Raw genomic sequence first — 14452 nt, 5'->3', positions numbered from 1 at the left:
GGATTCTAGAGGGAGCCAGTGAAGTTTATGGTAGAAAGGGGTGATATGGTCCCATTTTTTCAGGCCAAATATGAGGCGGACAGCGGTGTTCTGGATCATCCTTAGTCTCCTGATGGTTTTCTTTGTGGAGCCTAAGTAGATGATGTTGCAGTAGTCCAGTATGCTGAGTATGGAGGATTGCACTAGGAGGCGGAATGAAGAGTCGTCAAAGTATTTTTTTATGGTGCGGAGTTTCCATAGTGTCGAGATACTTTTCCTGACTGTGATATCAGTGTGTTTCTCGAGGGATAGATGTTTGTCCAGTGTTACTCCCAGAACTTTTAAGGTTTGTTCAAGGGGGAATGTGGATCCTTTCACTTGAATTGTGGTGTCTTTGATTTTGTCATTGGGGGTTGCTAGGAAGAATTTTGTTTTGTCTGGGTTTAGTTTTAGTCTAAAGGTTAGCATCCAGAGTTCTATCTGACTAATTATGCTTGTGAGGGAGTTGAGGAGCTCTTGAGTGAAACTGGTTAGAGGGATGACTATGGTAATGTCGTCTGCGTATATAAAGAATTTTAGCTTGAGGCTTTGCAGGAGGTTTCCTAGGGAGGTGAGGTAAATGTTGAACAGGGTGGGGGACAGGGGGGAGCCCTGTGGCACACCACAGGAGTTTTCCCATGGGTAGGAAAGAGAGTCGTTTTTGAATACCCTGTAGGATCTGTTCCGTAGGAACCCATTGAACCAGTTAAGAACCTGGCCGGAGATGCCAATGTAGGCAAGGCAGTCTAGGAGAATGTCATGGTCGACTAGATCGAATGCACTGCTCAGGTCCAGTTGTATAATCAGGGCACTGGTTCCCTGACTGAAGAGTGTGTGTATGTGGTCTAGGAGGGAGGCTATGATGGTTTCGGTGCTGTGGTTGGAGCGAAAGCCTGATTGGTTGTCATTTAGGATATCAAATTTATCTAGGTATGTGGTAAGTTCGGCGTTTACCACCCCTTCTGTCATTTTGGTGAATAGCGGGATACTAGCGATAGGTCTGTAGTTGGATGGGGAGCTAGATGGTTCTTTCTTGTTTTTTATGATAGGAGTTATTGAAATGTGGCCTTGTTCTGCTGGGAAACTGCCAGTGGTTAGTAATAGGTTAACCCATGCTAACATATTGGTCTTAAAATGGATTGGAGCAGTTTTCATAATGTTGGGGGGGCAGGTATCCAGTCTGCAGAAGGAGTTTGAATATTTGTTAAAATATGTGTTGAAGGTTGGCCAGTCGATATTTGTAAATTGATTCCAGCTTAGGTCTGTTCTGGAACCTGGGTCTAGTTTGGGCCTGTTTGAGTTGAGAAGGATTGGGAAGTCCCCGTGGGGGTTGGTTGGGGCAGGTATCGATGATCTTAATTTTTGTACCTTAGTGTTAAAGAAGTCTGCAAGGGTGTTCGCGGTTAGAGTGGGTTCGTTTACGCAGGTGTTGGCGAGGGTTTCGAGGTTGTAGAGGTCGTTGACCAGTTTGAAAAGGTTACTGCTGTTGTTTGAAACATTTCCAATTTTATGGGCATAGAAATTTTTTCGTTTGTTCTTGGTAAGGTTTTTGTAGTTTTTTAGTTTGAGTCTCCATGTAGTTCTGTGTTCTTGGGCTCCAGATTTAATCCATTGTTTTTCTGATCTTCTTAGGTCCCTTTTTGCCTGTAATAGCTCCGAATCAAACCATCCGTCCTGGATTGGAGATCTAGTTCTGCGTGTTTTTAAGGGGGCAATTTCGTCTAGGATTTTTGTGCTGTCTTTGATCCAAGAGGTCATAATTTGATCCGTATCTTCGTTTTGTTTTGAGAGAGATTCGTAGAGGGGCCAAAATTCAGCCGGATCGATTTTACCTCTGGTGGTGTGAGTTTTGGTGTTTTTTGATGTTCTGTTTTTAGTGGCTTTTTGTTGGCATTGGATGGAGAAGTGGCATAGTTTGTGATCCGACCATAGGGAGTCTGTCCAGCTGTTCTGTTTCCAGTAAAATTTAGGGGTGGCTGGTTCTTTGGTGGAGAATGTCACTAGGTCTAATTGATGGCCTCTTTGGTGTGTTGTGATGGGCGGGGGCTTGAAGTAGCCTAGTTGCGAAATTAGTAGCCAGAAGTCGGATATGTCTGGAAGGTCTGTTTGCTCCAGGTGAATATTGATGTCTCCGCAAAGAAGGTTGTATGGACTTGCTAAAGAGTTGGAGAGTAGAAATTCGGCGAAGTTCTCCTTTGCTAGGGTCCATTTTTGGGGGGGGATATAACACAGCGTGATTGTTAAGGAGGAGGCTAAGGATTTTGAGGTTAGGGAGGTGGCTATCATTTCTAGATTGGGGGAGGATTTGGTGTTGAGTGTGGTGCAATTTAGGTGGTCTTTGAAGATTATTGCTAGTCCGAAAGGAAATAAAAACTATACTCTTCAAGAAAACCCTTAATAAAGCTTAATACCATGATAAAGCTTAACCCCTCTTACCATCCCCTCCCTAACCCCAGATCCTACTTTTCCCTCTCTTGGAAACCTTCTCTGATCTAACGTTGTAACCCTTCTTCCATAACTCTTTTTGTAATCCGCTTTGAACCGAAAGGTAATGGCGGAATAGAAATCTGTAATGTAATATATTGAGTCCTGGGTATACAAATTTATGTAATGCACGTTCACTGTTGGTATTCCAAACACCTAACTGGCTGTACAGTCTCCAGGAGAGGTTTGGAACACCCTGATCTAGCAAGATCTGTTTTCTATTAAAGTTTGTCATTTGCTGTAATACTCCTGTAATTAAACAAACAAACAAACAAAAAAAAAAACCCAACAACCAACTCTTATAAAAAGCAGATGATGAGAGGGCACAGTCTCTTCAGCATATGTATAGCACTGTGTACCCCTTGTAATGTTATATAAATGTTGAACAGTGTAGTGATATTCCCAGCTTTTGGTAATATTGTAAGGGGATTTCTAGAGATTGGTCCAGACAGACCTGATTCAGCTGTGGAAGTGGGAGAAAGCATGAACCGTCTCCATTCTCACTCAACATAAACTCCAGTGGCTTTAATACTTCTGCAGTACTTGTATACAAATAAGAATCTTGCACCCTCCTACTTTCATGGCTTCTGATTTTGAAATGTAGATTATGTCTTTAATAGGGTTCCTCTAAGAGTGCCAGGTAATAAAATGTATTCACATTTAAGTCCTTAGAAACATGATGGCAGATAACCATTATCTCTTCCTCTCTCTAAGAGATCCCACGTGCCTATCCCACACTTTCTTGAATTCAGACACACTCTCTGTCTCTACCACTTCTTCCAGGAGACCGTTCCACCTATCTACAACGCTTTCTGTAGAAAAGTATTTCCTTAAATTATTTCTGTGCCTATCACCTCTTAACTTCATCCTATGCCCTCTCACTCTAGAGCTTCCTTTCAGATGAAAGAGACTCAACGTAGGTATTTATCTCTATCATATCTCCCATCTCCTGCCTTTCTTCATTAGAAATGATTATATGGGCTATATCTTCCCTTTTAATAATGGCATAGGGTGTAACAATATCTTACCTATTTAGATTCGTGGAGAAACTGGATGCAAAGACCAGGGTGAAATGAGATACAAAACTACTGCTCTTTTATATTGCATTAGGAATAATATATATTACTAGTGTTTAAGCTTGTTACATTAATGGTTGCTAGAATATGTCTGTCTATCTGTCTTTCTTTCTGTCTCTCTCCCTGCCCCTGTCGCTTTCTTTCTTTCTGTCTCTCTCCTTCCCGCCGTCTAGCTTTCTTTCTTTCTCTCTCTCCTTGCCCTATCTTTTTTTCTCTCCCTGCCACGTCTATCTTTTTTTTTTCTTTCTTTCTGTCTGTCTGTCTCCCTGCCCCGTCTTATCTTTTTTTCTTTCTGTCTCTCTCCCTGGTCCCCTGTCTGTCTTGCTTTCTGTCTCCCTGCCTGCCGTGTCTGTCTTTCTTTCTGTCTCTCTCCCTGGCCCCCTGTCTGTATGTCTTTCTTTCTGTCTCTCTCCCTGGCCCCCTGTCTGTATGTCTTTCTTTCTGTCTCTCTCCCTGGCCCCCTGTCTGTATGTCTTTCTTTCTGTCTCTCTCCCTGGCCCCCTGTCTGTCTTTCTTTCTGTCTCTCTCCCTGGTCCCCTGTCTTGTCTTTCTCCCTGGTCCCCCTGTCTGCCTTTATTTCTTTCTCTCTCCCTGCCCACTGTCTGTCTTTCTGTCTCTCTCCTAGTCCCCCTGTCTATCTTTCTTTCTGTCTCTCTCCCTGGCCCCCTGTCTGTCTGTCTCCAAGGCCCCCTGTCTGTGTCTGTCTGGCTTTCTTTCTTTCTTTTTGTCTGTCTCTCTCCCTGGCCCCTATCTGTCTTTCTTTCTATCTCTCTTTCTCTCCCTGGCCCCCTGTCTGACTTTCTGTCTCTGTCTCTTTCTTTCTTTCTTTCTTTCTGTATGTCTCTCTCCTTGGCCCCCTGTCTGTCTGTCCCTCTGCCTGCTCTCTGTATGTCTTTCAGTCTGTCTATCTCCATGCCCGCTGTCTTTCTTTCAGTCGGTCTATCTCCAGGCCCGCTGTCTTTCTTTCAGTCTGTCTATCTCCAGGCCTATTGTCTTTCTTTCTGTCTCTGTCCCTGGCCCCCTGCCTTGTATGTCTTTCTTTCAGTCTGTCTATCTCCATGCCCGCTGTCTTTCTTTCTTTCTGTCGTTCTCCTTGGCCCCCTGTCTGTCTGTCTTTCTGACTCTCTCTCTCTCTCCCTGGCCCCCTGTCTGTCTGTCTGTCTTTCTTTCTGTCTCTCTCCCTGGCCTCCCTGTCTGTTTTTCTTTTTTTCTGTCTCTCTCCCTGCTCGCTGTCTGTCTTTCTGTCTCTCTCCTAGTTCCCCTGTCTATCTGTCTTTCTGTCTCTCTCCCTGGCCCCCTGTCTGTCTGTCTCTCTCCCAGGCCCCCTGTCTGTGTCTGTCTGGCTTGCTTTCTTTCTGTCTGTCTCTCTCCCTGGCCCCCTGTGTCTTTCTATCTCTCTTTCTCTCCCTGGCCCCCTGTCTGACTTTCTTTCTGTCTCTGTCTGTCTTTCTTTCTGTCTCCTTGGCCCCCTGTCTTGCCTGTCTTTCTTTCTGTCTATCTCTCTTCCTGCCCGCTCTCTGTCTGTCTTTCTATCTGTGTGTCTGTCTTTCTTTCTGTCTCTCTTTCTTTGTCTCTCCCTGCCCCTTGTCTTTCTGTGTGTCTGTCTTTCTCCCTGCCCCCTGTCTTTCTGTGTGTCTGTCTTTCTTTCTCGTGCGCTGAGATGTTTCAGCTCCAGCCTCCTTCTCCCACCTACTCTTAAATCACTTCTTTTGCCTCCTGCTAGTTGTTTCCACCATCCCCAGCCTGAACCGCTAACCACAGTCCAGATGCTGAGTGTCAGTATGCCTGCTTCCCTGTTATTTTTGTGCTCTCTTTGGTTCTGTTAGATGGCGGGAGGGGGGAGTCACTGCCGTGGTGGTCGCCTTCGTGCTTCTGTATGCGCAGTAGAAGGAACCAGGGTCACCGAGGGAGGGCGATGAGGAAACCGCCGTTGGCTCCTATTGCACAGGCACAGAAATTGAAGTGTGCATGCGTGCTAAGGGTTTTATTATAGCAGATAATGTAGATAATTGATTTGTTTGTATTATAATAGTGGGTTCATAGACAAAATCACGCCGACAACTGAGCGCAGACAACTGAGCGCAAGGTTGACGGCGCACCGAAGAAAAGCACTATTTTAAAGGGTTCCGACGGGGGGTGTTGGTGGGGAACCCCCCTATTTTACTTAACAGACATCGCGCTGGCATTGTGGGGAGTTTGGGGGGTTGTAACCCCCCTCATTGTACTTGAAACCGAACTTTTTGCCTGTTTTTTAGGGAAAAAGTTCAGTTTTAAGAATAATGTGGGAGGTTACAACCCCCCACAACGCCAGCGCAATGTCTGTTATCCCCCACACCCACACCCCCCGTCGGAGCCCTTTAAAATAGTGCTTTTCTTCGGTGCGCCGTCAACCTTGCGTTCAGTTGTCTGCGCTCAGTTGTCGGCGCGCCGTTGTCTCACGCGATTTAGTCCCGTCACCCTGCAGGACACCTGGGTGGAGGTAAGGGGTGGTTTTGGTAGCACACAGACATGAAGAGAGCAAGTAGGCTGGGGATGGAAAGAAGGAAGAGATGCTGGCATCTTGGGGAGTTGGAAGAAGAGGAAAGATGCTGAATTATGGGAAGGGAAGAGAAAAGAAAAGGAGATGCTAGATCAAGCTTCTCCAAGTTCAGTCCTTGAGGGCTGCAAGCAGACCAGATTTTCAGGATCTCCCTAATGAATATACATGAGATAGACATGCATACAGTGGATGTAATTGGCATGCACATCTTTCTCATGCATATTCATTAGGAATATCCTGAAAATTTGCCCTTTGTGCAGCCCTCAAGGAGGGAACTTGGGCAAGCCTATGAAAGACTGAGGGGGGGGGGAAGGGAAGAGGAAATGCAGGATTATGGATGCAAAAGGGAAAGGAAAGAAGAGTTGTGAACATGGGGAGTGGGAAATGCAATGGGATTTTGAGCCATTCAGGGCCTTCAGCCCCTCCTACTGCATCCCAAGATGCTTTGGGAGGGAGAAAGCCCCACCATTTGCAGCACACAACCTTGTAGGCAGAAGGGAGTGAGCTTCCTTCCTGCTATTTGCTCTTCTGAAGGTAAAGGGGGGTTCCAGGGATTTGGGAAGAGGGCCCAGGAATGTTGGGGGGATGTGGGGGGAGTGAAGATGTCTGGGGAGGTATGGGATACAGGGGAAATCCCCATCAGTTGAGCTGCAAGGAATCCCTGAAGCCAGCTCAGCTGATGGGGATTCCTTCTGCTACGATCAGCTGATGGGAAGTCTGGTTTGGGGAGGAGTTGTTTTTGCTGTTTAGGTGGTGGGAGAGGGTCATGACCACTGGGGGAGTAAGAAGGGGTCATGTCTTAAATCCTCCAGTGGTTTTCTTGTCAGTTTGGGCACCTTTGTGAAACTTAGACACAACTCAAACAGGTCTGCCAGCATCTAAGGTCCCTCTAGAAAAGCTTTGGTTATGGCTGGAGTTTGTCCAGGTTGAAGCCTTCCCGATTCCCACTAATCACACACCTACCAACATGCACCTTTGCTCTCTGGATGCACAGCAGCTTAGAAAGCTCTGTACAAGTCACTGGTGAGACTCTACTTAGAATATTGTGTTTAGTTCTGGAGGCCGTTATCTTGCTATGGATGTAAGAAGAAGTGATCCAGAGGAAAGCAATGAAAATGATATTGGGATTGTACAAAGAGAAATGTATGAAAAGAGGCTCAGAGAGAAGATACAGACATTTAAACACTTGAATGGTATTAATCTACAAACAAATATTTTCTAGAGGTGGAGAAGCTGTAAAACTAGAGGACATACTATGAGGTTGTGAGATGGTAGACTTAGGAGTAATGACAGGAAATACTTTTTCATGGAGAGGATGATAGATGCCTGGGATGCCCTCCCTGTAGAGGTTTTGGCAAAAACAGTGTCTGAGTTATAAAATGCATGGTAAAGACATAAAGGATCTCTAAATAAAAAGAAGATAGTATCAACACAAAACTCATCAGATCAACAAACTATAACCTCGTTTATGATGCACAGAAGTGATGCTTAAATGTAGCACCAGCAGTGGGAAAGCAAAGCTGATGCCAGATGTACTTCTATGGTCTTTGTTCCATATGTGGCAAGACAGATTGGAAGGGTCTGGAATTAGGTTTGATGGCAACTCCAGCAATGGGGTGATGTGGCCGATGCCGGATGGACTTCTACAGTCTGTGTCTCAAATATGACAAGATGGATCAGGAACAAGTATATGTTTTTATATGCCACATTGTTACCATTCAAGTATAGGTCTTGCCTATCACAGGGGGGGGGGGGGGAGGGCATCTTATAGAGGAACTTAGTAAATAAAATGAATAATTACTAGATTGTTGGTTCAACATTGCCTTGATGATGAGCGTGACTGTTGGGCATGATTGTTGAGCAGACTGGATGGACCAAGCAGGTCTTTCTTTAACTGCTATCATTTACATTACATTACCGTGTTCCCCCGAAAATAAGACACTCATATTAATTTTGGGCCCAGAAAAGGTACTAGGTCTTATTTTCAGGGTAGGTCTTATTTTTTTCATGTACAATGATCATCTCTCCTTTCCTCCACCCCAATTCTTCCTATTTCCTTTCTCTCCCCCACATGTGCAGCATCTTTCCTCCCCCTCTCATCCATCCCTTTGTGCAGTATCTTTCTATCCCTCCCTCCCATCCTCCTGTGTAGCAGAACCCTTGCAGCTTCTATCCCTCCCATCCCCCCGTGCAGCATCTTTCTATCCCTCCCATCACCCCGCTGCTGCGCCCCCCCTCCCCCACTGACCCTTTCATCTCTCTTCCATCTGAAGACCAAAATACCTGGTAACAATTGGCAGCACAGGCTGCATCACGGCCTTCTCATGCCCAGGCGTTCCTCTGCCGTGTCACCGATGATGTCATCAGCGATGCGGCACAGAATGCCCAGGTGTGAGAACGCCGCAATGCAGTCTGTGCTGCCAACGCTGCCGTTTGTTACCAGGTATTTCTTCTCACAGTTGGGGTTCAGATGGGAGGGAGAGATGGAAGGGGCGCGGGGAAGCGCTGCTGCCGGTGACTAGGGCTTATCTTGGGGAGTAGTGCTTATATTAAGACCTACCCTGAAAATCATGCTAGGGCTTATTTTTGGGGAAACATGGTAGTTTCTTTTATTCTGCCAATACCATGCAGTTCTAGGCGAATTACAAAAGGAAGATATTCTGGTCATTTTCAGAAGGTTACATGGAAGCTATTGGTTGGAACGTTTGGAGTCTGATAATGGAGTGAGGATATTGGTTGAATCAGGAGTTTGTCTTGACATATTTCTTGAACAACTTGGTTTTTATTTCCCTCCTGAAGGTTCTGTAGTTTGTTGCTAAAATCACTAATTGGAGATGTGACTCTCTAGTTTTGCTGCTTGTGTGGTGAGTAGCCCGTCATGTATTTTTTTTACACTGAATGCCTTTGATTGGGGGGTGGATGAAAGGTGTCCGAGTTCTCCTTGGTCTGGAAGAATTGTTCTGAGTTAGGCGAGTATTCAGGTAGAATGGTCCATTGCCATGTAGGGTTTTGTAGAGCATGCAGTAGAATTTAAAATGTATTCTTGCTTGTACAGGTCTCCAGTGTGTGTCTTGGTATGCGGTGGTGATATGGTCGAACTTCTTCAGTGAGTAGATCAGTCTGAGGGCTGTGTTTTGCACTGTTTGTAGTTGTTTTATCATGGTGGCAGAGCAGGGTAGTACCTGGATCAGGAGCCTGAATTGTGTTCTATCAAAAAATTTTCAGATTTGTCTTAGGTTACACATGACTACGAAGGTTTTCTGGACTGTTTTGTTGAAATGTAGTTTCATGGTACAGCCTCTCTATTGTTACCCCTAGTATTTTTAGGTGAGTTTGTATGGGGTATGAGATGGAGTTTATTTCAAGGTTCGTTATGGTAGGGGTTCTGTCATTTTCGAGAAGTAGGAACTTTGTTTTGTCTGGGTTTAGTTTTAGTTTATGGTTATTCATCCATTGCTTTACTGTTTCTAGTGATTTCTGTAGTGTGTTTATTGCTGTGGGGGTAGGTTAGTCAAAGGGAGGAGGATGGTGATGTTCTCTGCATAGCTGTATGATGTTATGTTTAGTTGGTCTAAGCAGGTGCCTAGTGAGGCAATATATAGATTGAAGAGTATTGGGGACAGTGGGGATCCTTGGGGCACACCATAGGGGTTCTACCAGGATTCTGATTTTTCTTTGTTTTTACCCTGTAGTTTCTGGATTGTAGGAATCCTTGGAACCATGTGTGTACCCTGCCTGTGATTCCTATTGTCTCCAATATTTGTAGCAGTATGTTGTGATCAACCAGATCAAATGCTGCAGTGAGATCTAGTTGTATGATTAGCATTTTTTCCCCTTTGCTCAAGTGTTGGGCTGAGTCCAGGAGAGAGCCTAGTAGTGTCTCTGTGCTGTAGCTGGTCCTGAAGCCTGATTGGGAAGGGTGGAGTATGTTGTGGAGTTCTAAGCCTGATACTTTATTACATTAGTTGCATGCAGGACACAAATACATATACTCCATGCAGAGGGCACATTTCCCACCCATGTGCAGATACAATTAAAAATGCAAGCAGATAGTGCCACCAAGAAGTCACCCTCATGCAACGATAGCTCCAGACCTGCAGGAAAAATTTCAGCGTTAAAGGAATGGCACTCTATTCTGTGTATTGCATGGAATTCTGATTTTAATAGTTATAAGCTCATTGTAATTCGTTTGCATAGGATTTCAGTAGCTGCTACTCCAAACAGTAAAAGCCACAAAGATTTAGACTGGTTGTAACTTAATGCACAAAGGGGTAGTGAGTCAGAATCCCTTTGTGCATTAGGCTACAACCAGTCTAAATCAAAGGTTGCAAGCATAGTAAGCTTTGAGCATCGGGCTGTTGGCATTCCAAAATCATAAATATTTGTTCCCCCACCAGGTTATAAAGCCCTCATCTCAGACCTGCTACTCACTCTTCTGTATGGTCACCAAAACTCAGGCTTACTACGTTTTTGCCTTTCACGTAAACCTGAGGCGAGCTCAAGGAGCCTTTAAAACCCCCACCAGCCGATTATATAGTGTGCAACCCTGAGAGTGGACTACAAATACGACTATTCTAATCATATTGATCGCTTAGGCTTCACTTAGCAACACCCTAGCACTTGTCATGTGACCTCTGAGATCAAACGTGACGTCATCCGGGTCGCCAATAGGCTTGTCCTCTTCAGGTAAATGTAAACACCAGTTGCCTGCCTGATTTCGCGTTTGATGCATTGTAGCGGAACTGAATGTGAGCCGCCTCGAGTGCTCGGGCGGAGCGGAGAGAGTGGGACACAGGTTGTCAGGGTTTCCAGCTTGGGAATTGGGGTTGTGTGAAAAGGCAGCGCACCTATGAACAGCCAGGTCTTGGTAGGCTACAGCAGCAGCAGCTCAGAGGATGAAACAAATACTGCAGAGGTTTTGGGCCGCTATGAGAAAGTGCAAGGAAAAAACAGCTCCGGACGTGAAATAGGGAAGGCTAAGGCCCTCCACGATGTCCCTCAGCCGAGGTGGGTTCCAGCTTAATGCGCAAGGTGGGGGTGGGGGTGGGGGTGGAGAAGGTTGGAGGCAGTTTCCAGCTGCTTGTGGGGCTAATGGAGTTTCCTTTTGGTAGAGCGCTGCGCTAAAGGTCACAGCGGGGTTTTCTAAGACTGGTGTAGTAGAATCTTATAGTACCCATGGGGATTGGTGGATGTCAGGTAACTGTTTTTCTGGTTGACTGAGAGTTACTGTATAATACAATACTGTTCAAGGAGAGTCTGCCAGATCTCAATTCTCTCCCTCCCGCCCCAAAGTGCCAGCGGTCCTGAGCCACAATCGCCCCCCCCCCTCCTGCCCCAAAGCAGCAGAAGCAGGAGGTGGTCCTGAGCCGCAAACCCCCTCACTCCCTTACACGAAGCCAGCAAGAGGCAGCACTCAAAACAGGCGCACAGCCCCGTCAGGGCCTTTCCTCTGCTGGGGCTGGCATAAGTAGCCTATTTTGAGCACTGCCTCCTGCTGACCAGCTGCTGCTTTGAGGGAGGGGGGTTTGTGGCTCAGGATTGCCACTGCTTGAGGAAGGAGAGGTGGGATTTGTGGCTTCCATGCTGGTGCTTCAGGTGAGGAGGGAGGGTGGGGTTCATGGCTCAGGAATGCCGCTGCTTCTACTTTTGGGGGGCTTGAGGGAGGGAGAAGGGTTCGCAGCTCAGGACCACTGGTGCTTTAGGGGAACTTATTTTTTTTCCAGTTAAGTAAGAGTGCCAGTTAACTGAGATTCTACTGTACTTCAAGCAATAGCATTCAAATAAAGCCTAGCCAAAAAAAGTACACAAATATTGGCATATCATAGGTAACACAACTTTCCTAAGATTAAGCTAACTTTACCACAATTTGATCTTCCTTCCACTCAACTAATTTCTAACCTAGGGGTTGATATAGAAATCCATGCCTTAGAACTGCACTACAATGGCTGAGCTCATGACTTTTAACAGACTTAAAAAGGAAGTTTTTTGCCTGCTGATTCAGTAAACTAATAATGTATAAATTCAGAGGGCTGGCTGCTCAAAGTTACACCAAGCACAAACATGCAGTTAATACTGGGTTTGCATGCACATTATTGTGTACGCCTAAGGTGCAGAGAGCTTGAGCATGGGAATAAACATGTATTTTATGGTCTTGATGGCCACAAGCTGTATTAAAATAGACATTCTAGTGCAATGTGGCTAATAGTGCTACCTGATTCAGGGAAAAATTATTCGATTTGGCTTATTGAATTGATTTCTCAATTCAATTCATTTTTCCTGCCCAATTGGGTGTTTTTGTTGGTTTTTGGGTGATAGTGTCCGAAGATCTAAAGGCGAAAAAACAGTGTGACAAGGCAGTGGCTGCTGCCAGAAGGATGCTGGGCTGTATAAAGAGAGGCGTAGCCAGTAGAAGGAAGAAGGTGTTGATGCCCCTGTACAGGTCATTGGTAAGGCCCCACTTGGAGTATTGTGTTCAATTTTGGAGACCGTATCTGGCAAAGGACGTAAGAAGACTTGAAGCGGTCTAGAGGAGGGCGACGAAAATGATAGGAGGGTTGCGCCAGAAGACGTATGAGGAGAGACTGGAAGCCCTGAATATGTATACCCTAGAGCAGTGTTCTTTAACCTTTTTACACCCGTGGACCGGCAGAAATAAAAGAATTATTTTGTGGACCGGCAAACTACTAGGACTAAAATTTAAAAACCCCGTTTACGCCCCATCTCCGTGAGCTCGGTCCCCGCAAACCATCTGATCCCATCTGCACAAGCCGCAATTATGATTTTATATTGAACGTATTTTATTAAAGTATAAAAAGAAACAATATTCTGAACAATTGTGATTTTATAAATACAAATATACAGAGCACGGACCAACAAAACCCCTGTCTCCCCTCCCCTTCATATATATCCCCTCTACTATCAAGAAAACTGAACAAGCAAAGTTATTATAGAATGCTACATAGAAATATCATGCTAACAGAATACTGCAGTCCCCAGTTATGTCTCTAGCAGGATATATATTTCAAATCTGATATATTCTAATGACAAAATAGAAATACAATTATTTTTTTCTACCTTTTGTTGTCTCTGGTTTCTGCTTTCATCTTCTTTTCACTCTTTTCCTTTCAGCATCTGCCCGTTCCATCCAATGTCTGCCCTCGCCCCCTTCCATATGTATCTGACTTCTTTCTATGCCCCTCTTCCCTGTACATCCAGCCTGTTCCTCCTCTCTCCTTTTTACATCATTCATTCCAGCTTCACTGCCTTCTTCATTTTTATCTCTCCTACACTAGATCTAGCATCTATATCCCTCTCTCATTTCTCTGCTGACCCCCTTTCCAGCATCAATGTCTCTCTACTTTCTCATTCCTCTCTCTCCCCTTTCCCTCATCTGATCTCTCCATTCCACCCTGACCTCCTTCCCCTCCTGTAATCTCCCTGCCAGCTGTTTCCTTCCTTTTTTCTTTCTCCCTTCCCTCCTTCCTTTTTTTCCTTCTCCCTTCCCTCCTCCCTCTATCAAGTTTCAAGTTTATTAGGATTTTATATACCGCCTATCAAGGTTATCTAAGCGGTTTTTACAATCAGGTTCTCAAGCATTTTTCCCTCTCTGTCCCGGTGGGCTCACAATCTATCCCATCCCTTTCCCTCCTCTCCTCCCAGCAGCATCTCTCCTTCTAACTCTCTCCAAGTCCAGTAACAGCTCTCCCTTTATCCAGCAGCTTCCCTGCCTCCGACAGTGGCTGTCTCTCCTTCCAGCAGCTCTCAGTAGTTGCCTGCAGGAAGTTGGCGGTAAATCACTGCCCTGGCAAGTAGGAGAGCTGGTGGGAGGGGAGGAAGTCACTGTGAAGGCTCCCCAGGATCTTGCTCGCACATCTCCCTCCACCTGCACCTGTATCTGCAGCTCTCTCCATTCTACTTGTAACTTCCCGCGGCCCTCTTCAGCAACTCGGCAGGGGCGGCGATCAAGACAGGCTGCCGACATTGGGACCTTCACTCTCTGAGTCCCGCCTATTTTATTTCAACTTCCTGTTTCTGAACAGGCGAGACTCCGAGAGGGAAGGCCCCGACGTTGGCAGCCTGTCTTAATCCCTGAGGCTGGGAGGAACATTAGTGAGCAGGAACCGCAGTCGGCAGGAAATTTAACTGCCGACTTGATCTCACCGGCCCTGCGCGGACCGGCAGAAATTTTCTGCGGACTGGCACCGGTCCGCGAACCGGCGGTTGAAGAACTGTGCCCTAGAGGAAAGGAGAGACAGGGGGAGATATGATTCAGACGTTCATATACTTGAAGGGTATTAACGTAGAACATAATCTTTTCCAGAGAAAGGAAAATGGT

At 45.7% G+C, this 14452-nt stretch overlaps 1 protein-coding gene across 2 annotated transcripts in view; it reads left to right on the top strand.

Annotated features, from left to right (window-relative positions):
* Positions 1–10815: 10815 nt before the first annotated feature.
* Positions 10816–14452, top strand: part of USB1 (U6 snRNA biogenesis phosphodiesterase 1) — a 30293-nt gene continuing 26656 nt past the window's right edge. For both annotated transcript variants that reach the window (XM_033943559.1, XM_033943561.1), the window contains exon 1: positions 10816–11124. In XM_033943559.1, coding sequence (XP_033799450.1) covers positions 10967–11124 — 158 coding nt within the window. In that variant the 5' untranslated portion in view covers positions 10816–10966. The remainder of the gene's footprint in view (positions 11125–14452) is intronic.

The sequence above is a fragment of the Geotrypetes seraphini genome, chromosome 4, assembly GCF_902459505.1.
Source record: "Geotrypetes seraphini chromosome 4, aGeoSer1.1, whole genome shotgun sequence".
NCBI classification, from domain to species: Eukaryota; Metazoa; Chordata; class Amphibia; order Gymnophiona; family Dermophiidae; genus Geotrypetes; species Geotrypetes seraphini.
The sequence above is the reverse complement of the archived record's forward strand: the minus strand, read 5'-3'. Positions and strand labels throughout refer to the sequence as shown.